The sequence below is a fragment of the Protopterus annectens genome, chromosome 17.part0 (genome assembly GCF_019279795.1).
Source record: "Protopterus annectens isolate FY-2018-M chromosome 17.part0, PAN1.0, whole genome shotgun sequence".
In the NCBI taxonomy this organism is placed as follows: Eukaryota; Metazoa; Chordata; order Ceratodontiformes; family Protopteridae; genus Protopterus; species Protopterus annectens.
Window position 1 is genome coordinate 251,769,772 of NC_056751.1, and position 27,025 is coordinate 251,796,796.

The following is a 27,025-nucleotide window of genomic DNA, read 5'->3' on the forward strand; positions in this document are numbered from 1 at the left end:
ACAATTGCATAATTGTAGCAAAGATGAGGGAAATGTTGATACAGCTCATAAAAGAGATCACTGGACTATTTGTTCCCACCACCTGATGATCATTGTTTAACAACAAATTCTTCAGATTATGACTGGGGAGGCTACTTAAGCAGTCTATCATTGTAGGGCAGACAGTCTAATGTGAGAAGCACTTCATATTATCATGAAAGACATGAAAATAAGAGTAAGGCCGTGATGGCCTTCCAGGACAAGTTCAGCCATGATGCCCTTAGTTGTCCAGCACATAACAGGGGACAATACAAATGTGTGCTACTAAAACAAAACAACAGTGATCCAACTCTTTCTTCCTCTACAAAGAGGTTATCTAGTTTTGGGAATGGACATTGTATCACAATCTTCAGCCATCAGCAACTCATATTGTTATTTGTAGGATCTGATGGCAGATACTTTGAACTGGAAAGTAACTTTAATTCACTAGTAGAAGCTGTTTCCACAAATATTTCATCACATTTCTCAGTTAGGCCATTTTTCCAAAAGACATTTTATCCACATAACACAGCAAGTCAAATGTTTTGTACCATTATGCTTCACTAAACAGTTTGGAATACAGATACTCTTATCTTTTTATTGGATTTTAAAGTGTGCTTCCCTTCCCTGTAATTCAAAAGGTACTACTCAAAGCAAAACAGAACCATGGCAGTCTAATGTTGCTAGTGCCATTTCAGCAAGGGCAGTCATAGTATTCTGTGTTAAAGACCTTATTTTATTTGTCACCATGGCCATTACCTCTACTCAGTTTCCTACTGAGTTAACAACAAAGGAAGGAAGGTGCTATGTTGCAGTCTCAAAACAAGCCTGTCAGTATACCTGTACTTACTAGAGTCATTTGCCATACAGCCCAACACCTTACTCATAGGTGATTTTAATTATCCTACCATCAACTGGGAAATGTACATGACCACGAACATGCTGACTCAGAGGTTTCTGGACTTTGTCAATGTAAATGCTCTTAACAGCTAGTCAGCACACCCACAAGAGGCTGAAATGTCCTAGACACAGTACTCACTAACATGGGAGAGCACTGCACCCTCTCCTTTGTGATGTGCTCACTGGTAAGACTGGACCATAAATCAGTTTTGTTCAATGTAATTGTAAGACTAGATACCCCATCAAGCTCAAAAATGCTTAAAGATTCTTCAAAGACAAACTACCTCCTACTAAGTGATGGTATATGAAGTTTCAAAGCCCCCTTGAACGCAGATAACAAAGACTCTATGCAGAGGTGTACAGCAATAGCCTGTATAACTACTTAACCAGTTGTACAGAATTGGCTGTACCTGACCAGATTAAAACCAGGTCTTGCCAAAAAAACAAGCCACCCTAGTGGACCCCAACTATAAACAGGCTATAACAACAAGAGAAAGAAACTAATGTACAAGATCAAAGGGGAACTGAATTATCAGAGGAAGAAATCCCCCTCTAGCTTAAACAAATTAGAGATCTTGTCAAGTCCTCCAAGTCTAATTATGAAGCAAAAATAGCCTCCCTGGCCAAGAATAATCACACAGCATTCTTTAATTACGTCCAAAATCTAAAAGGGAATACCCAGCTATGCACTGAACTGGTTATGAATGGCACCACTCGTACTCAGCCAGCTATAATAGCCAACCTGCTAGCTGACAAATTTGGAGCAAACTTCACCCCACTTTCCCCTCCAGTCATCCCAAATTATACCAGCCACCATTCCTCAGCCTCTTTTCTCAAGAGAGCAGGTTATCTCAGCACTTTCCAAGGCCAAAAATAGACAACAGAAAACAGAAAACAGACTCAGTGGGACCAGGCAACATCCCAGGTTGCCTTTTAAGCAACTTAAAACATAACCTAGCAGACCAACTTGGATCCCTGTTTAATCACAGCCTGCAAACTGGCTATAGGCGGAATGGAGGACAGTAACAGTAATTCCTCTGCACAAAGGGGGACCATCAACCGACCCTGGGAATGCATAAGCTTGACTAGCCTCAAACTGCAAGGCCTTGGAAAGAATCATTATGAACCTTATTAACAAGGACATAGGCAATTTCCAAACTCTGGACCCAACCAAGTTTGGATTTGTTAAAGGTAGATCATGCCTGTTAAACATGGTTGACTTCTTTGAGAAAGTCTCTAATACCCTGGAGCAGGGAAAGCCGGTACATGCCACCTATCTTGACCTAGCCAAGGCATTTGACACAATCCCTCACTCAGGTATTATAGAGAAACTCTCCCAACTGAGAATTAACCTCTACATTTCCAGATGGGTGGCCAACCGGCTTACCAACAAGGACACACACTGTCAAAGTGGGTGACTTCACCTTTCAAAAGACCAGTCACCAGTGGCGTACCACATGATTCTGTGCTGGGTCCCTTACTGTTCAGAATTTATTTCTCAGAAGTCCAGACAAACTTGGATGGCATCACATGTAGATCTGAGGATGTTATAATTCCATTAGACTCCGCCCTCATCAGGCCATTAATTGAGTACAATGCTTCCTTTTGCATATACCTCACCAGACACCTGTAACAACTGGACAGACCATAGAGGTTTCTCACCAAGAAATTACAATGTACACCAAACAAGTCTTGCATGGAAAGGCTGAAAATCCTGTCACTGTATTCTGTCTCCTACAGGTTGCTAAGGGGTGACTCACCTGGCTAACAGGGCAGTCTGTGACCCGGCCCTGATGGAAATGCTACACATTCATAAATCAAACTGCAAAAGGGTCACTCACTCCAGGGATCTTAACATAGCCTCTGACATGAACAGGTCATGCTGGAGGTATACATGCATCTCCCAGAGGCTGTCATTTGTCTGGAACAAGCTTCCAGTTCACCTGAAACAGAATACCTCCCTGACCCTCTTCAAATGCAACCTAGATCAATGGACGGGTGACTGCAAATTCAATCCTGGAGTGGTGCCCATGTCCCTCCTGGACAAAAAAAAAGTCAATATTAACTACCGTAGCACCTTATCTCTGTGAACTTCACTCACCTAACCACTGACAATTGGAGCAACTCAGGATAAACATGCCTAGGCTTGTAAGGATTCTAGGGTCATTAGCCTTGTAACCTTCTTTGAACCTATAGGTACATAGGTGCATATTAGGCTAACAACTACTGGAGTTTTTATAAGCCTAGCTATTTATCCCAAATGTATCCCATACGTTTTTGAGCAGTAGTGGTTATTTTAAGGGGTACTTGTAAGCTAGGGTAAGCTTTAATGACTGCCTCTGTCCATTAGAGATAAAGATGCTAGACATGGGGTGAATTTCTGATTTCCCATTCACTGGTCCAGATTATGCTTGAATAAGGTTAGGGAAGAATTCTGCTTCACATGGATAGGAAGCCCATTCCAGAAGAAGGGAATTATCTTGACACACGTACCTGTTCCTGTAACATGTTCTATTTATGTGGCAAGCCAGGTTCAAATCCCTAGATTTAGCAGGTCTGATGCTGTTGGTTTTGCAGATGTGCAAAAGAGCCATCAGAGTGGGATCCAAGGACGCTTAGTATGTCAAGCACAGATTGCCTCTCAACAGTCTATAGGAAACCAAGCATACAGATAGGCTTTGAGGCAATCTACTTAGAACATGTTTACACCCTTTATTCTTTTTATGAGGAACCACTTTTGACATTCCATTTGCTGCATGCACCTTGTCTGGTACATACTGAAGGGGATATTGTACTCCATGAGTCTGATAACGTTTGACTAAGATGAGCAGCATAGAATGATTTCCTTATTACCTTAAGACACATGTCTGTCAAATGTCAGGTTACTATCCACATAAGTTCAAAAATACCTGACTATTGGGTCCACTTTTGGGTGTGTATCATTAGTAAGGTAGTTTCCTAGGGTGGTAAACTTCTCAAAGGGTGGTGGTATGTTTTTTTTTTTTTTTTGCCATTGAGTTTTAAGCCATGACTTTGGCACCAGTCCTCTGTGTTTGTCCTTTCTCTAGGATGTTAGTGTCTTGGGGGGATTCTGTGACTGTTCCAAGTTTGCAGTCATTTGCAAACTTGTGTTAGCCAAAGGCCTTTGACGTTAGCATTGACATCCGAGAAGTAAATTCCAAAAAGGAACAGGCCTAGCACAGAGCTCTGAAGCATTCCACTATTGACCTGTTTTTAGAGGTGATCTCCCCTTTCCTAACTTCCTGGGTCTTGTGCTGTCCACATAACGGGTTAATACCCAATTCCATGAGTTTGTTTACAATACCCAAGTGAGGTATTGTGTGAAATGGCCATAGCCTGATCAAGGCAGGTAATATGCACTGTTTTGTCCTCATTCATTGTCTTGGTGACCTTTTCAAAGAGGTTGACCAAGTTGAGTACCTTTGACAAAGCCAAGCTGAGCTGCATCCAGTGTGTGAAGGCTTCCTATGTCATTTTTAGTCATATCCATGATAATTCTTTACATAGCTTTGCATATGAGATAAGTCAGAGCACATTTAGGGCCTGCTCTCTAGAGATAGTTGGGGGTTGTGTTTAATGGTATTACTTGAGGGGACAGCTGGAGGGTAAATGGAGCTAAATTTGCTGGCCGGCAGATTTGCTGTGACTTTCAGCTCCATGCAAGTGGCTCCATTAACAGTCAGCTCTGCACACTATTTGTACCGCCTTTGAGGTTTTGGACATGGCTAAAAAAAAAAAAAGCATAATTCGCTGTCTTAGCTTGTCTAGCCTAACAAGAGAGTTTTTGTCCTTCTGGGCATTGCACTTCCTAATTTAGCTACGACTTTTTCCTTTTGTTGTACAGTCTGTTTATGTTTGGATTCCCACCAGGGTATTTTTGGCTTGTTTCTTGTAGGCACAGCTGTCTCAGTGCAACTATTAACTTGATTATACAAGGTTTCTGTGTACAATTTTGCATAGGCAGCTATGTTCTGCTGCTTTAGTGGGAGATTAAAATTTTATCGGATGATCCCTTAATAACAAGTAGTTTGCCTTAGAGTAGTTCCTAACTTTTACAGGGTTTGCTGGAGTCACAGCATTGATTTTTATTTCAAAGGAGACCATTTTATGGTCTGACCTTACCAAACAGGACACTACACTGTGTGCGCGTGTGTGTGTGTGGGGGGGGGTGAGTTCCCCCATATTTGTGAGTATCAGATCCAGTATGTTTGCAGCCCCAGTGGGTGTATGGACCAACTGTTCCAGGGTATTTGTGTTTACAAAGTCCAGGAATCTTTGGGCCTGCAAGTTGAGGTAAAGTAGGATTCCCAGTTTATAGATGAGTAGTTAAAGCTCCCCATGAGTTTGGCATTGGGTTGAATGGTAAGTATTCCGAATAGGTCCAAGTATGAGCTGCAGATTTTGTGGGTCATAGAGGGTGAGCTGTAGCTTGCAAGGATATAATATGGGACTCTACCTATGGTAATTTTGGACACGGAGAAGCTCAAGTATACCATTCTGTGTGACCAACCTTGAGGTATGTTTGTTTTGATGCAGATTGAAACATCTCCACCTTTAGTTCAGGCCTGTGTAGTAGCTGGTCTAAATGTTTCAAAGGCATCCACAGTAGCTGGTCTAAACGTGTGGAAGACATTGCATTCCTGCACTGCTGAGGTGCTTTCCATGGCAGTAATGGCACAGATGTCTGCATTCTCCAAGGTGAAAAGAGCTTGGAGGGAGTAGAGTTTCTTGTTTCGGCACCTGGCATTGAGCAGTAACACCTGTAAATTCCCTTAAATTGATTTTGTTGAGTTGGAATGTTTGTCAGTTTGCCATTGCATAAAATGGTACTTTGAGGGAGGATAGTGTTTTAGCCAGTATTGCAAAGCCTACCTAGCAGGGATAGGTGCAGGCAATCCTTGGTAAAGAAAAATGGTCTGTTGACTGTATCCTTTCAAGTTGGCAAATATACCCCTTTGAATGACACCAGAAGCTAAGCCAGTCATCATCTGTTCACTTAGTGGCATCATCTGAAACTGGCTTCTTTTCCAGGCTGTGCTGCCCTTATTGTATCATGTATTGGCCATTTAGTTATTTTCACCTAAACATTGCTTGATGTGGTCTAGCATTCCTGAGATTGTCACACTAAGGTTCCTCGATTATTGTTACAGTAGAACCTTTATTACCTGGGCTGCCTAGAGTATTACTTGTAAAATGACTGCAGCTTGTGCTCTGAGATGAAAAAAAAAGTGGACATCATTTTACTGTCGCACAAAGGGTTGAATGTTTCTCGCTGTTGCAGAATAAGATGTCATAATTTTTTGAGGAAGCTTGCAATCTGTTTTCTTTGAGAATATTTTGTACAATGTGTTCAGTTAGAAATGTATGTAATAAGATGCATCCTATATACTTTTGTATTCACAGCACCAGGTTTGCATCCAGTACCAGGTGGTGTGTTTCCAGTACCGCCTGCTGCTGTCATACTAATGAAACTACTTCCACCTCCAGTATGCTTCCAGGTAAGTTTGATTTGGGTGATCATGAACATTTATTTTGCAGACATAACTAACTTTGTGAGGCTGTCCCCTCTCCAGTTGGTGACAGCCTGTTCAAGTTGTGTAACCCCCTAAACAATGCTTGTCTTCCACCAAACTGACTGTCAATTGTTTTCAGACCCACATCTACCTAATAATCTCAACCTTCGTATAGTGATCTCAGTAAGAGTGTTCATTGTCAGGTAATGCAGATCAATATTGGATTATCAAGTGGAGCTAGGAATCAATGACAGTGGAACAGGGTGCCACTGTTTGGGTGGCTTTGGATTACAGATCAATTTTGCAAGTACTGGTGTGCCACAACACCAAGCATATGCTATGTGCTGCTGTGAAAAATAGATATTTGCCTTTATATTCCAGGCCAGCTACCTAGATGCATCTCTGGTGTATTTTGTATTCCTCCAGATTTGAAGCCAGCTATCTAGATGTATCTGTGGTGTACTCTTATCGGAGATCATCATCTCTAGTCTCATACCAGAGTGTACCCCAAAAGAGAACTATTAAGTATTTCCTGCCTTCATCTCTCTATCAGAATATCTGATAATTTGTCTTGACTTCTATGAATCCATTTTGTAGCATCTCACTGGTTAATATTTAAGTTGAGGTAACACTGATAAGCCGGTCTTCTGTACCACAAGCCCTTATTTGTAATTCATGGGTTCTACTGATGAACAAAAAAAAAACATCCTCAAGGTTCCGGACAATCTGTCTTTAAGGCTGTAGACTTTATATTCATAACTTTGTAACTCTGGTGTAAAGCAACAGTTCATTAATATATACAGTGTCCTAAAACTTAACAGAAAATAAAAAACTCTTCCACTTATACAGGCCTTAAATTCTAGCCTGATTCACTAAAATTGGTTTTATTTTTAATTAAATGTGCTGGTGCCTAAAATACTGAGAATTGCAAACATGATTTTTTACACTTATGTTTATTATTTATTTATTTTATTTGTTTATTTTTACATTTGTTAACCAGGTTAGTCTGTCTGGGTTCTTAGAAGCCCTTTTTCAGCAGAGACCCGAGGAGAAAAGCTCAAAGAACAAAGATAAACACAGATCACATTTTAAGTATACATACTTCTGAAGTAATTACATAACATGCAATAAAGGAATATATAGAATGGATAGAAATACAATACAATACATATATGGAAATTTTCATGTAGTATGGCAAGAAACTAAGCAGAACTATGGTAAGACTAAGGTCACTACATTGCTGAACCAAGGTACTAGGCATGAAGTAAGTAAATATACAGGTAAAGTTGAGTTAACTTTGGAAGTTAATAAATAAATTAAATAACAGTAATGAAGGATTATGGGAACTGAGTGTAACATTTGCTAACTAGTATGGAATATGACGAAAAAAAATGTGTAGGTAGTAGTAAGAGAGAGAGCTAGAAGTGATACAGTTAAGTTAGGTTATCCCTGAATGTTTCTTGGATATTATTTTTGAACATGAACATATCCAATTTGATAGGAAAAAAGATTTAAGCTGTTTCTTGAAGGCATTTTTGTCTTTAAGTAGACTAAGGGCTAAAGGGAGTGCTTTCCACTTTTTTGTAACTGAGTGACAATAGAGTATTTTCCCAAAGGTTTTGTTTGGCTTATGAACTTCAAGAAAGTATTGATTAGTACTTCTTAGTGGGCGTTGAGGAGTATAAATTGTCAAGAGAATTTGCAAGGGATGGGCAGGATTTAGGATTGTTTAGTATATTGTGGGCTATAAGGAATTGAGATTGAGGCAGTAAGTTGGAAAATTCAGGCCAGTGTAAAGCCTTTAATAAGAGGCAGTGATGGGATTTGTAAGGTTGATTTGCAGCAAATCTGGCTACTTTTGTTATATGTGGTTTCTAGTTTGGATATTAGGTTACTCTGTAGATGGGTAAGAATAGGTGAAGCATAGAGTAGGGATGGTAGAAGCAGGGACTGGACAAGGGATGGCCTGGATGCACAGGGAAGAAAGTTTTTGTGATGGTAAAGCAGACCTAGTTTTTGGTGGGTTCTTTTATTGAGCTATGAATGTGTGATGGTTGAATTTAAGTTCATCATCAATAATTGCTCCAAGGAGTTTTGTTTGGGTGTCAGCAGAAATTTTAGTTCCATTAAGGGATGTTATGGAAAAGTTCTGTTTTGCATGTTCCAGATTTTTAGGTAGGAAAAGTAGTAGCTTAGTTTTGTTCGCATTTAGCAGGAGTTGGTTGGGTTGTAGCCAGTTTTCAACTGAGTAGAGTGAGTTTTGTGTAAGGGATTGAAGGTTTACTATGTTGTCAGCAGAGTTGATGGTCGAGTCATCAGCATACTGAATAAAATTGGATTGGGGGCAGGATGAGAAAAGGTCATTGGTAAATACATTGAAGAGAGGGCCCAATATTGATCCTTGTGGGACCCCTGTCCTAACTGCTAGAAAGGGAGAGTAGGAAGAGTTCCATCTAACAGCCTGGTGTGTATTAGAGAGGTAATCACAGAACCAGGAGGTGGTGGAGTTTGAGAAGCCTAGGTAATCACAGAACCAGGAGGTGGTGGAGTTTGAAAAGCCTAGGTTGGAGAGTTTATGGTGAAGTATGGTATGAAATATGGTGTTGAATGCTTTCGACAAGTCCAGAAAGAGGGCTGATGCTATTTTGCTATTATCCCTGACTTGAGCAATGTTATTAGTAAAGGATACAAGAGCTTGTAGCTGTGCTATGTTTGGGATGGAAGCCATGTTGAGTTGGTGTGAGTAGGTTTTCTTGTAGCAGATGATTAAGTACCTGCTCAAGGATACACTTTTCCAGTATTTTGGAGAGAGGAGACAGTATGGCAGTTGGTTTGAAATTGGTTGGCTCAGTGGAGTTTTCTCCTTTATGAAGAGATACTACAAAAAAATTCTTCCAAATTTCAGGGACTTTTCCTTCTTTTATGGAGCTATTAATCAGGATAGATATGGAGTAAGCTAGAGATGTTGCTGCATGTTTAAGGAATAAGGGAGGAAGGTTATCAGCTGAGGGTGAACCGGGTTTTAGTTTAGTTAAGAACAACTTGATATAAGAGGTGGGAACAGGTGATAGTGAGGGTGAGAGAGGTAAATCAGAGGTGGATGAAGATGTAGATAGATTGAAAGAGATGTGGGTGGAGAAGTTAGTTGCAGTTAAGTTTTCAATGAAGAACTTATTAAGGAGAGTTGCTATTTTCAGAGGAGTCTTGTCGGGATAAGGTGTGGGTGGGGTAGGAGTACCAGGTGAGAGAAGTTTATTGATAGAGTTCCAGAATTGTTTAGGATTACAGCTGGGATTAAGTGAGAATAGGTAATAGGTCTTTTTGTCAAGATTGATTTGTTTCTTAGCTTTGTTTCTAAGTTCCTTGTAAGAGATAAGACTGGAAGATGTACTATTGCCTTTGCAAGTTTTCCAAGCTTTATCTCTGGTCCTCTTGAGTGTAAGGGTAGTTTTAGTTAGCCATGAGGTATATCTGAATTTGATGCGAGTTTTCCTAGTGGGGGCAAGGGAGTTGAGGATGGATAGAAAGGTGTTGAAGTGTAGGACTGCTTCATCGAGAGTGAGATTAGAGAGAAAGGACCAGTTTATAAGTAGAGAGGAGGTGATTTAGTGAGTCAGGAGAATAGCTAGATAGATCATGGGTTACCTTATATTGTTGTGCTTTATGCAGGTGTTCAGAGTTTCTGTGAACTAGTAAAGGTAGGTGGTCACCTAATGTGTCTGGTAGAGTGGTTGGATTATGGTAATGTTGGGGGTGAGATACTAGTATCCAGTCAATAAGTGAACCAGTAGAGGAAAATTTATGAAGGTGGGTAGGGGAAGAGATGAGCTGTGTGAATCCATACAGGTTGAGAGAGGTAGAAGGTGATTCTTTATTGATTTGCAGCCAGTCAATATTGACATCTCCTAGTATGATGGTTTCATAAGGGATAGTTTTAGATATCCAGGATAGAAAGTATTCTAAAATGGGGACATTATTTCCGGGATGGATATAAATTGATTCAATGGCAAGTTTTTTATGGTGTCTAAGTTTAAAGTCAGCTAACATTATCTCAGCTGGGAGAAAGTCAGATATGGGAAAAGAGAAAGGAGATGGAGAGACAGTCAGTTATAATACATGATTGCGACCCCCCCTCCTCTTTTTGAAAGTCTGTCTTGCCTGAGGATATTGTGGCTAGGAGGAAGAATTTCATAATTACAAATACTTGGTTTTAACCAGGTTTTACACAAGGCAAGTATGCTTGGGTTATGTTAAGTGATCCAAGCATGAAATGTGTTGTTTTTTTAACTATACTTTGAATATTTATAGATGAGAGGGTGAGTCTTTTTTGGGGAATGGTATTAGTAATGGATGATGGAGAGGTGGAAGAGAGCACAGAGGTGGTAGTGGTATTGAAAGTATTTTGAGGAGAATTGTTAAGACCTGGGTTGGGGTGGATGTCTCCTGATAGTAACAGGTTGGATAATATGAAATTGATTATTGGAGAGATTGGGTGCCTGTGTAGATATTTGTTTTTGTGGTCGACATGCTGTTTAGGTGTAAGGAAGTATTTGAATATATGTGTGGCAATAATGGTGAAGTTAGATAGGCTGGGGGGAAATGTGAGTAAAGGTAGATGTGTTGTGGTTTGGAGAGAAAGTGAGTGTAGGGGATTTGGTTTGTATAATAGTAGTGCTTTGATAGCATGTGAGAACTGAGAGAAAGAGTAATGTAGTTGAAAAGAGAAGGAGAAATAGTATATTAAGAATAGTAGGCATATTAGTAACTAGAGTAGTGTGAGATAGATGAGATTGTTAGGTCAGAGGGTGATGAAAGACTATAGGAATGGTGTAAGAGTGTGAATACTAAGGGGGGTTGAGGATTTAAAGAGGTGTGGGTGTGTTGTGTTGTATGATTGGCTAGTGAAGTGGGTGGAGGAGGTGTGGCTAACTGTAATTGAGTCAGGGGTGGGCAGGAATGGGGGCAGAGTAGGGGAGTGAGCCCGAGTGATAGCGAGGGCGAATGGAGCGGGCCGCACAAAACCAGATACGTCTTTGAAGCTGTGTGTTTGTGTGTGTCTTTACAACTTTATTTTACAGTACTAAAGCAAGCCATAAAGAGACAATCTGTAGTACTACATATTACAGTCCTTTGTTCCCTAAACTTTATTGTTTTTATAAAAACATGTCTCTGTAGTATTTTGTTCACCAAATAACAGCTGAGAAGTACATTGCTAATACTAATTATTCTGTTTCTTGTAGGGTCCATTTGTGCAGGTAGATGAACTTATAGAAACATTTCGAAGGTGTCCGCTGCCAGAAAGTAAGCTTGATTTTCTTGAAATTAAGATGAAACTTAAATCTGACTATTGATTGCACTGAAATTTTGGCAAACAGTGGAAAACATGTAGGTGCAATATAAAGTAGCACCTGCACATATTTCAATTTAGAAGAGTGGCATTCCTGAGTTGGTTATATTTAAATTTATATTTAATAAGATGTAACTATTCTACTGTATTAACCATTGTTGTGTTAGTCATCATTTTTATCATAGACTGTTAGTTTGTATTCTGCCCTCCAAATCATCTTTGTTGACTGATACTGTTGTTAACTGTACTTTTTGTTTTGTACTGAAAGCGAAGAACAGTACATCCCCAGAGCCTATGGTGCTGCTGATATCTACAGGATGTCTTTGCAGATACAGTCCTCCTTCCAGGGAAATAACAGTATTCAGTCTTAAAAGTTTTCTTCATTGGATTAACAGAGGCAGCTGCACACACTGCCACCCTCTCCCTGGAGGAGAGGCAGTCTGGGAATAAGTATTTGTCTCACTTAGCTGCTAATGGGTGGTGGCCTTCATAGCAAGTGTGCAGAAATGTGCATTCACTAGTGAAAGGCATTGACAGCCACCTTGCTGACTCTGTTAGCATTCCTCCCACTGTAATGGCTACCTGAATGATGATTTCCCTTGGACATTTGTCATGTTGGCTTTGAGTGGAAACCCTGGAATGGAGAAATGAATGGGCACTGTCTGATAGTAGGGAGACTTGACGGTTGGCAGGCGGGGGGCATAAATCATCCAAAAATGGATAAGAGATTAAAGAGCAGAGGCATGTCAAGGTCTGTAAAGTAAAACATGGTTTTCCAGTAATAACATGGCTATGAAATTTGATTAGCTGAAAAAAAAAACAATACTTTTGAGTAGTGGAGAAGACTTGGTAGGCATGTGGGGTAAAAATTGTCTAGAAAAAATAGATAGGATATTAATAAGCAAAAGCATGCCAATGTCTGTATAGTAAAGGGTGGCTTCCCAGTAATAACATATGGCTGTGAGAGAGTTTGACTAGCTGAAGAACAATACTTTTGAACTGTGGTGTTGGGAGAAGACGTTTGAGAATACTGTGAATGTAAGATCAACTTAGTACTTAAGGAAATAACCCTAACCCCATGGCACAGAGTGATAATGCCTTGACTGCACCCAAGATGATCCATGTTTGGCTAGTGGCATGTGCTTGACAGACTGGATGGGGAAGGATGGGAGTAAGAAGCTGATGTCAGCTCACCCATCCTAGACGAAGGAAAGCAGCATCACCCACAGCAAGCGGCCTAGAGTAGCCTTGCTGCATAGCAGTGAGCAGCTTAGTTGAGAGATTGTGCTTGAACGGTAGTACAAATGTACTTCCTAAGAACAGCAGTAATGCTATGCACAAGCTGCTGAGGAGGTGGGAAGTAAGACATTTTGCACAATTATCAGACTGATCTGCTGCCTGCCACATGCCTCTTGCCTCAACAGTGAATGAAAGGGCTAGTGAGTTCTTGCCCTGATTGGAGGAATGCATGGGTTATTTAAATGCAGGAAGGGGAGCCATTTGGCAGATCCTGTGGCCCCACAAAAATATGCTTAAAGATGTAAACCCAGACAATTTACTGGAAAGTGTGATCATAAAACTAAAACTCATAACTTTGACCTCGTAATGTAAGATGGGCTATAGTAGAGAAGACACTAATGCCAGAAAAGAGATAAGGCAGACAAAGGGACTTGCACAGGCTAACTTGGTTAGACAGCATTACTGAAGTAATGCATAAATATTTGCAAAACTTTAAAGTGGCAGTTGTGACAGACTGCCCTGGTATGCTAAAGCCCTTGAGGTCACAGAGAGTCAGACTCAGCTAAACAGCAACATCAGTCATCTTCCTCAAACATTGATTTACTTCTGTAATATATCTAAGCATGTGCATTCAAAAGGAAATTCATTAGATGCACAATATTCCCCTTTTTAAGGGTTGGGTATATGATGTCTCTAAAGGTGAGGAAGGCAGTGCAGGGCCAGAGCACACCTTTTTGTCATATATACATATCAGTTTCTTTCTTTCTTTGAATTTGTGTACAGGAGTAGAGCACTGATCAGTGCTGACCAATTTCCATCTCAGCCCAGGGTCAAAAACTGACCAGACATACAAAACAGATAAGAGAAGAGTAACACATAATGACAGTAATACAGTACAGATGTAGAGTAATTATTTGGATACATAGTAAACACAATATATTTATTTACAACATGTACAAACATTTCAAAACATTTGAGAAATTAGAGTAAAATAAATTAGAGATGTGAAAAGGTGCAAAGGATCTTACTGGCTGAGTTAGAATGGAGAATAGTTATAGTAGTCTTAAGTGATGTAACTTAGGGTGGTAACAGGTGCATTCTGCTTGATTAGCTAAATGTCAATTTTATTAGAGAATGGAACTTGGAATAAAGGGATGAGTCTTTAATTTAAGCTGGGATGGACTTCCACAGTTTGAGCCAGAAAATTGCGAATGCATGGTCAGAGATCTATAGCTTGGAGTGTGGGAGTTCACGCTTCTTGGTTTGGGGTATGTCTTGTTATTTTTGAGGGTAAAGGAAGGAAAGAATATTCATGTAAGAGTTTGAACAGTTGTGTTCCTAGGAGCAAGTCTGCTCTTTGGTTAACTGGGAGTTGGTTTGCCTTTTTTTAGTGTTATACAGTGGTATTCATTTTTGTGGGGAGTGTGTAATAAATCTACATATTTTAGCATTGTTGCCTCACAGCAAGAGGTTTTCCCATTCGATTCTCGGCTGGAGCACCTTCTGTGTGGAGTCTGCATGTCCTCCCCGCGGTCGAGTGGCGTTCGAAAGACATGCATAGAATGGGTTTGCCTTCATTGAAGGTTGGGCATCGAGCTGGCACCTCAGCACCCATAAATAAAATCTACTGCCAATCATTAGCGGACCGCTGTGGCAACCCCTAACTGGGAAAAGCCAAAAGAAGAACAACATTTTGTTTTCTAATGATTGAATAGTGTTGGAGTTTTTTAGTAGAGTCTGCTGATATAAGAAGGAGGCTAAATTCGACTTGAGGCAATAGGATTGCTTTCCCCATTAAACATTGGTAGAGTGTGATTGAAAAGGGAATATTTTTATGTGCAAAAATGTAGGGGATTGCAGTTTTTTTTACACATATCAAGGTGCAGGTGGAAGTTGAGTGAGGGCTCAAACCAGAGACCAGAGTACTTGAAAGAGGAGACTTGCTTGGTTTAATTTTTCCAAGTCTTTTGGGTTTCCAGTACCATGACAGGAATGAACCCCATTCCCAAGTCAAACTATGGTTAAAGTTTGTGAAATTTAGTATTGTTTCATTCTTTGATGTTAGCCAAAAGTGCTCTTAGCAGCACTCGCAATGCGCCCAGAACCGACTCCTCCTGCAATTCATACTGAGTTACATGTATCGGTATCATATCTAAATACAACTGTACATTCTTTTTTATGAGACAAATTGCTCCAACTACTATTGGAACTGTCTGGGTATCCTCCTTCCACATTGCCCTCGTTTTACCTGCAAACCTTGGTACTTTATGATTTTGTCTCTCTCAGTACGTAAGACACTGTAATCACTGGGTGAGCAATTTCAGTTAGCAATGTCTTCTTTTCACAGATTACTGTATCTGGTTTCCTCGCATCTAATTTTTGAATTGCTGGTAATAGGTAATCCCATGTGATATAAACTTCATCATGCTCTATAATTTTTGTCACTCATGTTTCCAGTGCTTCTCAGCTACTTGAATATTGTAATGTTTGCACAATCCCCAATGTAACAATCTTGCCATGTTGTTATGCTTTTCAGTATATAGGCCCTCTGCCATTAGTGTATCATACCCAACAACAAGATGAGTGACTGTTTCCAAGTCTGCTTTTCAGAACTTTCATTTGTCTGTTTCTCAAACATGTTCAGTGGACTTACAATGTGTATATAGTCCACTATCCTGGGCCATTAATATTGACCTTTCATCTTTTGGTTTAAATTCACCTGTCCTTAACCATTCCTGCATCAGATTCTAATTGTCATGAGGTAGTTCCAGGGGTTTTCTGTACTTGCAAATGTATGTATGCCTTTTCCACAGTTCTTGCCTTCTCATCTGATCCTTTTTAAATTTTCTTTTGTTTTTAGCACATTCAGTTGCTGCCTGATTTTTGTCTACTACTGGTTTGGTTTCCATTTCCACTTGACACTGATATGCTTCTGCCAGACTAAGCAAGGAAGTCATCTTAGAGTTGTTCTTTTCACATTTCAAAACTTTCACTATGTTTGGATCTGGTGAGGACAGTAGATATATATGCAGTCCTACAATTGCAAATGTATACATGTAGTCAGTTTTGAGGAGGTCCATACCTCTTTAAGAAAGAGGAATATATAATCTTTGTGTACACTGATTTTTATATATCATTTGATAAGAGTAAAACATTGTTTGTGTTTTCCAGACCAGTCGATCAGTACCTTTTGGGGGTCAGTCACCCCAAAACTGTAAGTTAGAACAGGAAGAACAATCTGGTTTATAGCTTGAACTTTGTTCCTAGATGTCAGGTCTGTTTTCAGTATTAATTTTAGCCTTCTAAAATATTCCTCACTGACTTTTGTTTGCATTTGTCCATGTATTGTCAATCCTTTATCAGTTCTCAAATATTTATTCACTCCCTCCTCCACAAGTTCCTTTGTATAGCATTTCTGTCCCACACTGATATTTTCTTAGTGTTGCAGCTTTCCTGCTTTAAATGTTGCTTTTGCACATCTGTCAAGACCAAATGACATTCTTATGTCATCTGAGGAACTTTTGACCACTTCCAGTTGTGCTTTTAGCTCCTCATCTGATTAACTGTACAGTTTTAAATCATCCACAAAAAGATAAGTCTTTGTAGTTTGTAGTCTGGGAGCCAAATTGTAACCATGGCCCAATCTGTTAAGTAGACAGCTTTAATGGGTTAAATGCAAGACAAGAGAGCAGCAGTGACAGATTCACCGTGGAATATCCCCCTTTGAATTTTTATCCCTTGGTTAATAATTTGTACTTTGTCATGGCTTAGATGCAGAGTGGTTTGCCACTGTTTAATAGTCACTGTAACATAACTGATCAATGTAAAGTGTATCTTGTACATCTGTAGGCACTCCTCTATCCATGAATGTGGGATGCTGTCAGGTGCATTTTTGTAATCTATCCATGCCATACTTAATTCTTCCCCTTTTTACAATTCTCCATTATGGCTGTATTTAACAACAAATGATCCTTTATGCCACATCACTTTTAGTTACCCTTTTGTTCTATTGCCATGATTGAGTTTTCTTCTAAATGACTATAAATTCTGTCATCAATTTTAGTATATAGTTTATACATCATCAGAAGGCAAGTTGTTGGTCTATAGTTTGTAAGGTAGCTTCCAGGTTCACTCTTAAGGAGGAGTATGTTTTTTCATATTTATGTCAGATCGAGTTTTCAGAAAGAAATTCATATGGACGAGACCATATGATTGAGTTTCTGAAAACTTGAGCATCAAAACTTGAACATCAAAAAAAAAAAACCCCCCACAAAAAATCGACTTTTTTACGTTTATACAGGTGGGCAAGCCCTCCTGCGGCCCCCCACATCCCATGCATATTATATATACACCAACTCAGAGATTGCAATACGGTGAAGATAAGGGTAAATTTCCCGATCCTGGCTGTACCGAGATTTCCATTCAAAAGCTTCAAGTTTTCAAAAACTTGATCATATGGTCTTGACCATATGAATTTTGAGTTTCTGAAAACTCAATCAACTGATAGGATCTGTTTTTCCTGTTGTTAACCAGGTTGATGTCTGTTTGGGTAAATATATAAGTAGTTTTTACTCGGGGCTAAATATTCTTGTAAGGATGTTGGTACTTTTAGCCAGAAATTAGATACTGCATCTGGGCTGGGGTTTTCCATGTAGGAGCTTTTCTTAATTTTGTTTCAATTTCTCTGGCCATTACTTCATCCCATTTCATACCTTGTACATTTGAACTTCTTACTGTTCCTTTTACTTCTTCTATCCATTCAGCATCTTTGTTGTGTTTCACAGAGTCTTCATACATATTTCTCCATAATGAGTCTATTTCTTCTGTTTTTGGCAGTGTTTCTATTCCTTTTGCTTTGTTTCCCAATTCTCTATAAAAAAACTTTTTCTGGTCATCAGTGATTTTTTATTTTGTACTTTTACTTTATATTTATCTGCATGCCTCACAGCAAGAGGTTCTCCGGTTCGATCCTCGGCTGGGGTGCCTTCTGTGCGGAGTCGGCATGTCCTCCCTGTGGTCGCGTGTGTTTCCTTGGGGTGCTCTGGTTTCCTCCCAAATCCCAAAGACATGCTGTAGGTGGATTGGACACTCTAAATTGGCCCTAGGTGTGCATGTGTGCCTTCTGTGGAAGGTTGGGCGCCGGGTTGGCAACTCGAAACTGTAAACCACCACTGCCAATCATGAGCGGACAGGTGATCCGCTGTGGTGACCCCTAACCGGGAAAAGCCGAAAGAAGAAGATGACTTTATATTTATCTGCATATCTTCTAAGTTTTTCTGCCTGCGTTGATATCTTTAGTTTATTATTAGCAGTAGTGTACAATAGATCCTGGTCTGTTCTAATACTCATGTTGCTTTTATCACATCTATATTTCCAAGTGTTTTTGTTGATGTGTTCTCTCTTCCATACTGTTCTAACAATGATGATACTTGTCTTAATTGCTTTATAGCTTTCTCTATTCGATATTTCCATGATGGCATTTGATTTCTTCCCTTTCTTTCCCTTTTTATCCTGTATCTTTGTAGTAAGACTATCTGTATTAGTTTAGCTGCACAATAATGTATCCTGTTTAATTCTGTCATATCACATGAATTTCTGTTAATAGTCTTAATTACTGTGTTTGGTTTGTCATGCCTCTAACATTTTGGGTCTTAATAACTTTCTGTAATCTATTTCTTTCATCAATCTTAATATGTCTATTAATCTCTGTTAAATAAAGCAACTTTTCTTATATCATTGTTCCCAGTTTCCTGCGGGCATTATACAGAAAGTTTCAGAATATCTTCCTGTGACATATTCTCTGTATCATCCATTACGGTTTCATATGGGAATTCACTGGCCTAGCACTCCCAACTCTTTCATATGGGAATTCACTGGCCTAACACTCTCAACATTGACTGCATCAGAGTTGTCACCATTTCCTATTCCTTCCGTTGCTGTGCAACTTCAGCTGAACTTTTGTACTAGTTTCCTACTAAAGGCTCCTGAGTATCTTCATGCGGCAATTCATCAGAGGCTTCTTGTTCCACCTGTTTCTCCATAAGATTGGGACTCATTGTTCCATCATGCTGTGACATTACCAAAGTTAGATTTTCTACACTAAGTCCTTCACTTTGCTGGTAATCCATAACTTCAGATCTGAAGTAGTTAACTTTATTTGATCAGCAACCTGTGGGTTTCGGATCCGACACGGATCCGAGCCGGCAGCATACCAAGCAAAAATGATCCGAGCTCCAAGTTCCTCCTCCTACCCATACTACACTGCAACCTCCTTCCAATCCTCATATCTTGTTTTCCGCGGCTTTGCCAGCTTGGGATTTTTGAGCTCCAGACAAGTTTGTCAGGTTTTTTCGAAATGTATTGGTCTGTGTGTGCCCCTTTGATATATCTAATAGATAGCTATTAGTTTATCTCTCATTACGGGTTTCTTTCCTCACTAGATATTTGCGTTTTGTAAGTTAGAAAGTTGTTAACTTTCTGTCAGTGTGGGCCTCCCTTCCCACCCGTAGAGTGTGTGTGCACGCGCGTGCGCGTTTACTGTGTTGGAAAGTCAGAAAGTGACTTTCTCTAAGTGCACAGAGTGTGGCCACAAGCTGTCGGCAGCCGATGGTCACACTCTGTGTGTAGTTTGCTTGGGGGTGCCTCATTTGTCATCCGGCTGCAAAATCTATGTGGCCTTCAACCCCCGAGCCCTGCGGGATCGCAGGAACAAGTTGATTCTGGCGGGTCTTCTACCCACAAAATCAACTTCTGTTTCTTTTTCTTCCACAGCTTCTTCGCCAGCCACGGCTGTGGCTGTCTGGCCTTCCGGCCCTCCTCCCCTGTCCAGGACTCACACTCCCACCTTGCCACAGGGAGAGAGAGAGGCCAAGAAAGAGAGAATGAAAGACAAACACAGGGAGGCAGAGAGACAAACAGAAAAGGAAAAAGATAGAGATAGAGAGAAGGGCTGCAAGCGACAGGCCGAGTTGGATCCAACGGCCCCTCCCACTAAGGTGATTTTGTCTCCTGTCAAAGTTACTAGGCCATCCTCTCCTCGGCTCCATTCACCACGTTTTTCTCCAGAGCCAGAGGAGGAGGCTTGTCCACCCTCGAGGTCGTCTTCGTCGGCCCTCCTGGCCGGCGTCGGTGGCATCCTCGAGATTGACTTGGAGCATCTCTGAAGCAGACATGGATTGGATGATGCAAAGGTTTCTACAAACTCAACTGCAGATGGGGGTGTTGCTGCCCCCCCCCCCCCACCGGTGCTGGGAGTTCATCTCCATTTTTTGCGCCGATAGCTCCTTCTCTGAATCACCATCGGATTTCGGAGTCTATGGATCCGAGGAGCCCCGGAGTCAGGGGGTCGGCACGATGGTACTTTCGGCCTCAACGCCAGCCATGCTCTCGACTCTGTCAGATCCGCTTTCGGATCCGAGCTCTCGGAGCCAAGAGTTGGGTGCCTGATCTGAGGGGATGAGTGTGTCATCGGCTTCGTTGTGGTTGGGGCATACCGTCCCTTTGGGTCCAGCCATTCCAGCTTCGGCTCCGATCCCTTCGTCGGATCCAAGGATCGCGGCTACCCTCACCACCAGTTTTAGGGAAGCCGGTTCTCTTTCGGCGTTCAATGTTGTGGAGAGGGTTCTCTCTAAAGGATCGAGACCCCTCACTCTTTCCTCGGGGTCCATCCCTTCTGCCTTGCAGTTGGGTTTGTCTTCCATCATTTAGTCCCCCCAGGGACAGCCTGTGTCTATTGCGCCCCAGCCAGTTCCCCTGGGGAAACACAAAACCATTTGTGAGCCCTCCCTGGAGAGTCCACCCGAGGAGGTTCCTCACAAACGCCAGTGTAAAAGGAGGCACTTGGACTCTCCCAAGTCCCTCACTGAGGATACCAACTTGGAGGAAGGGGAAGGTTCCCCTACATCACCCCCCGAAGATGTCTCCTTCGGAGACATAATGGAAATCCTTCGCCAGAGGGGGGGGGGGGTGGTCTGCCCAAAAACCTTCCTCTGACGAGTCGGTATTCCTGGAGGCATTTGACACAGGTGCATCTACCGCTTGGGTGCCCCCCCAGCCGACCCTCTGGTGGACCTTATCACCTCCAGAACTTGGAAGGAGCCGGACACTGTGGAGCCAATACCCAAAAGGCCCAACAAAATATTGAACCCCTTGGCAGATAGAGCTTCTTGGAGCAAAGGTTCCCGGGTTGATGCCATGGTGGTGGTGGCGGCCACAAAAAAGGAACTCGCCCAGGAAAGTTCCTCGGTTCACCTCCCAGACAAGGAGTCCAGGGCCATGGACCATCTTGGAAGGTGGACTTTTGCTTCAGCTACCTTTACTATAAGGGCACAGAATTACTTGGCCCACGTAGTTCGACTGCAGCGGAACCTTGTGAAAGAGTAAGCTGAGTCTCCCCCGGAGTCCATGTCAGCCGAGAATAAACTGACCTTCTCGGCTCATATGGCCACACTCAAGTCTGTGTCCAATATGTCCATGTGTCTACTCTCTCACGCCACCAAGGGAGCTGCTAGGGCTAGCGGGTTCAGTATCACCTTAAGGCATCACACCTGGCTCCGTCTTTGCGATTTCTTGGAACCCTTCAAGGCGTCCTTCACTAACGGTTCGGTTCGACCCTGTTCAGGAAGACTGTCCATGATACGCTTGTCCAGAGCGAGAAAGATGGGAAAACGCTGTCAGCTGTCGGGATCCGCTTCTCTAACCCTCAAAGGTCCTTTTCCAGGAACCAGCGAGGGCAAAAGAAGTTGTGGTTCCGGAAATCTCAGCAGTCCCGGAACGCTCAGGACTCCTTCTCCCCCAGAGGCAGAAGAGGACAAGGTGGATGTCGGCCCAGAGGCAGGGTGGCCGAAGAATTTCGGGTCACGGGATCCATTTTCAGATTGACCCACGCAGCAACCCTGAGGGGTTGCCAGACTGCTCCTCTCTGGAGGCAGTCGGGGAGCATTTTTCGATGCACCTAGCCCAATGGGAGTCCATCACAACAGATTGCTGGGTGCTTCGAATAATATCCAGAGGCTGTTCTATTCCCTTCCCAAACATGCCCCCTTACAAAAGGCACCTCCTGGACGTCCCACCCAATCAGAGGGAGGCTGCAGCTTTGGAAATACAAAAGCTGCTAGGAAAAAGAGCCATCCAGCATGTGCCCCCAGACCAGTCTGGATCAGGCATCTATTCCAGGTTCTTTTTGGTGCCAAAAAAGACGGGGGACCTAATTCTGATTCTTGACCTATCAGCAATGAACCTGTTCATTGACAAGGAAAAGTTCCAGATGGTCACGCTTCAATCCATCCTGCCCTTTTGGCAGGAGGAAGACTGGTTGTACTCGATAGACTTCAAGGATGCATACTACCATATCCTGATGGACAGGTGATCCAGGAGGTTCCTCTGCTTTCGGCTAGGGTCCAGTCATTATCAATTCAGGGTCCTACCCTTCGGTCTCACCACAGCTTCCAGGGTGTTCACCAAGGTCATGGCAGTTGTAGCGGCCCACCTGAGACTTCAGGGCATTCAGGTCTTTCTGTACCTTGACGACTGGCTCCTCACTGCTCCCACCAGGAATCTACTCTTACTAGCCAGAGATTTCTTTCTCCGGATTTCACCTCGGCTGGGGATCACCATAAATCTCAGGAAGTCTTCCCTTCAACCTGTTCAAGTGTTAGACTTCATAGGGGCGAGAATAGATTCTCTTCAGGCCAGGGCATTTTTTACTCCAGACAGACTACACAGCCTGGCACTTCATGTGTTAGCGCTTCTGCAGTCCCCTGCACCCCCAGCAGAATTAGTCCTGGGAGCCTTAGGGTCCATGGCAGCAGCTATCTACCTGATCCCTTGTGCTCGTCTGCATATGAGAGTTTTACAGTGAACGTTGCAAGTTCAGTGGTCGATACTTCATCAACCTCTAGATTTTCCAATCCCTCTGAGTAGTTGTGTGCAGAAATTCTCTCATGTGGTGGCTCCAATCCCAGGATTTGCAGGAGGGATGTCCCTTTGTTATGCCCCAACCCCAAGCCACGGTGACCACGGACACCTCCCGCCTAGGGTGGGGGGGCACTGTTCGGGCAGGACTGTTCAAGGCACGTGGACTCAAAGCGAGATCGTTCTGCATATAAAATGATCTAGAAATGAGAGCAGTCCTTTTAGCATTGCAGGCCCTTCATGCTTATCTTCCTATGGGAACTATTGTGATCCAGTCAGATAATATGGGAGGAGCTTGGAGCTCAGATCTTTTTGCTTGGTATGCTGCCGGCTCAGATCCGTGTCAGATCCGAAACCCACAGGTTGCTGACAAATGAAGTTTACCTACTCAGATGGAACGTTATGGTGAGTACATAACTTCTTTTTTCATTTCATTTAACTTCTCCATTCCTAATTCTGTTTTCTGTATTCCCTCTTTGTATTGTAAAATTTTCCATATTCTCTTCAAATATCTTTGGTGCTGCTTTTTTGTATTGATTAGTTTTTCTTTCTTCTTTGCATAAATATTGCACCATATCTCTTTCATTCCCATGCCCATATTTCTTCTTCAGATGTCCAGTGCTCCAGCTGTTTCTCCTTACTTTGAGGACTCGTTGTTCCAGCATACTGTAACATAACCTATGTTAAACCTTCAACATTAAATCCCTTACTTTGCAGGTATTCCATAACTTCAGCTTCTATTTGTTTAACTTCTACTTTACTAATTTCCGATCTATGTTCCCTCAATAGTCTACTCTATCATCTTTATAGCTCTTTTCTGGCCTGTCATTTTTTGTTGACTACTACTACTTCCATTTACAATGGCCTAACCCCATTATAGGAATGTTTCCATGCCTTGCTGGCTGTAGGGGATGGTTATTGGATCATAGATTAAAGTTTTCTTGGATCTGCTCAGTTTTTGTTTAGTACCGAAAAGCATAAATTTAGATCTGTCATTTTTCATTCACTCCTCAACGAATGGGTTCGGATATGACCCTTGGATCTGACTCAGCCACTTTCTTTAGATTCTAGGATCATACTCTTGAGCTCCTCCCTTAACCACAATACCTCCAATCATTGAATTACCTTATATCTCGTTTGCCACTCTTCAAGTTCGGACAGGATTTTGACTTTGCGAACTTGGAGAATTATTGTGTCCTGAGATTAGTTTCAAAACTATAAATTCTTTTATCCTTGTTTCTTTGTACTGTCTCCTTCACCTTTCTTTTTGATTTCCTTTTCTATCATAAGGTAAATTTTAAACTTTAGAGCCCTTCTTTTTTCTACCTCTTTTGAGGTATTTCTCTGACTACTATAGTTGGTAGACTTTTGCTTCTCTCTACCTTTTTTGAGGTAATCCGTAGTTACCATAGTTTGTATCCCATCCTTAAAAAGGAAAGAAACTTTGAGTTCTCTAAATGATTTTTTTTTTGTGATTGTTGATATCACTTAACTTTTTCTCTTTCCAGTACAGCTGATAAGCCTACTGGATTTAAAAGTGCACTTCCTGTGGGCATAAGATCCCAAACTCTGATGCCCACAGGGAGTGCATGTACTGTTTGGGGTCTTTAATGTCAGGGAGGTAAGGGACTGTAGGAATAAATTAATCCTCAAAGGACTTCTTCCTGCTTCGGCTCCCTCTACTGGTACATCTTCATCAGCTCCCTGTACTGGTACATCTTTATCAGGGGCTCAAACCCCTTTTCAAAAATCTAAAGACCATAGGAAACACTCTTTTTCCAAGTCACCTCAGTTACCTTCCTCACAGCCTCCTGTGCAAGTACCCAATACCTTGGATCCGAAAGCTTTGTATCTGATACCTGCATGTGCTAAGTCTCCTTGGCTCTATTCTCTGAGATTTTCCCTGGAGTGGGTATCTCCTACATTGAGGTCTTCATTCCTCCAAGAGACCCCAAAAAAGTCTTCAAGGCCACCATCAACTTCCTCTTCTATTAGGTTCCCCTGGAGTCTTTCTGAGTTGGAAGTGGATAGGTTGATGAGGAAGTTCATCAGAACACAGATCCAGATGGAGGTTCTGCTGTCCCCATCTCCACCAGATCTGTGAGCCTTAAATCCACCTTCCAGCCTGTACATGCTCCTCCTCTGATCCTTACCACGGGTTTGGAGTCCTTGGGTTAGAAGGCCCCAAGAGTTGAACCTTTGGATCCAAAGGTCCTATTATCTTCACCTCTGATGACTTCCCTGACTTGATCAGCTTCGACTCTGTTTGGAGCATGATGGCTGTTGGAGCCAAAGCACTGGTGCCAGATCCAGGAGGTTGACATTAACTCCAAAGTTTTTGGAGCCGACACTTCCTCTTGGAGCTTCAGTGCTAGATAGCTCAGCTCAGATCCTCCCTTTGGATCCAAGGGTTTGGGAGCCATGAGGCCTGTCTGATCCTTGAGTCTCAACTCCAGTGGGATTGCCCGTGGCCTCTCCTGGACCCTCTTCTCAGGTGGTGGAGAGGGTAGTATCTTTACCTAGATAGACTTGGACTCTTCCTTCTTTGGATCCATGCCCCAACCTCTGTTGGATTCTGTCTCTGAATTCTCCCATCCTACGCCTCAGGGACAGCCAGCATAGATGAGCTTCCAAGTAGCATCCATTAGGGAACTTCCCATTTCTTCTGACACTTCCCCAGAGCACCCCACTGAGGAGGTCCCTCGGAAGAGATTGTGCAAAAGGAGGCACCTGGATTCCCTACAGGAATCCCTCACTGATTTTGATGAAGGGGAAGGGTCCCCTAGATCTCCACCTGAGGATTTCTCATTCAGGGACATCTTCCACATCCTTCACCAAAAAGTTGGTTGTTCTGCCCAGTCCCCTTCCCAGGAGGAGTCATTGTTCTGGGAAGCCTTTGGGTTGCGACCATCTACATCTTTGGTTACACCACCTGCAGAAGAGCTGGTAGATCTGGTCTCCTACAGAGCATGGAAGGAACTGGACTGCGTACAACTGATCCCTAAGCACTCAGATAAGATCCTTAGTGTCCCGTCAGACAGGTTACATTGGACGAAGGGTGTTCCTGTGGATGCCATGGGCGTGCAGCAGCTGCTAAAAAGTAGTTGGCTGCACAGAGCTCCTCTCTCTGTCCCCCCAAATGGGAGTCTAGGGAGTTGGACAGGTTCAGGAAGTGAGTGTATGCATCAGGGACCTTCGCTTTATAGTCGCTGAATTATTTGGCGCATTTCACAAGGCTACAGAGGGACTTAATCAAGGAACTCTCTAACTCTCCTTTAGGGTCCATGTCTGCAGATGAGAAGAAATCTTTTTGATCACCACTGGCCACCCTGTAATCCATTACTAATGTGTCCATGAGGTTAATCTTATATGCAGCTGAAGGTTCCTCACTGGCTGCCAGTTCAGGCGTAGCCATTAGGAGACATGCCTAGATGTTGTACGATTTCATGGAGCCCTTTAAGACATCATTCATCAATGTTTCCTTTGATGGATTTTCCCTGTTTGGATCAACAGTTAAGAAATGCTGTCCCACATTGAGAAGTATGGAAAGACCCTTTGGCTGTGGGAATCCATTTTTGTACCCCACAAAGAACCTTTTCCAGAAATCAGTGCAGTGATAAAGTGTGATTCAGAAAATCCCAGGGGCCTTTCCAGGAATGGCGGGGAGATTTTTCCTCCAGAGGAAAAGGGGAAAATAACTATAATGCGAGATGTCACCCTCATGGCATAGGGGGTCTGCAGAATTAAGGTTCTCGGGATTCTTTCTCAGACAACCCTTTTCAGCACTCCTGAAAGGCTACTTGACAGTCCCTCTCTGGAGGCAGTCAGCGGTGCTTATCCTTGCAGCCAAAAGCCTTGGCAGCCATCATACAAGACTCCTGGGTGCAAAGGATCATATACAGAGGATACTTCATTCCCTTTTCCCAAATTCCTCCAAAGAAGAAAAAAATTATTCCCGATGTTCCACCCAGTCAGAGGGAATAAGCAGCCATAGAAATTCAAAAGCTGCTGGACAAACAAGTCATCCAAGAGGTCCCTCCCAGACCAGAGGTGATCCTGATTTTACTCAAGGTCC

At 42.2% G+C, this 27,025-nt stretch overlaps 1 protein-coding gene across 1 annotated transcript in view; it reads left to right on the forward strand.

The window, feature by feature from the left end:
- CSTF3 (cleavage stimulation factor subunit 3) overlaps positions 1-27,025 on the forward strand; it is a 1,368,849-nt gene that overhangs the window by 1,323,980 nt on the left and 17,844 nt on the right. The window contains exons 19-20 of the mRNA XM_044059129.1: positions 6,343-6,437; positions 11,693-11,753. Of these exons, the coding sequence (XP_043915064.1) occupies positions 6,343-6,437; positions 11,693-11,753 (156 nt within the window). The remainder of the gene's footprint in view (positions 1-6,342; positions 6,438-11,692; positions 11,754-27,025) is intronic.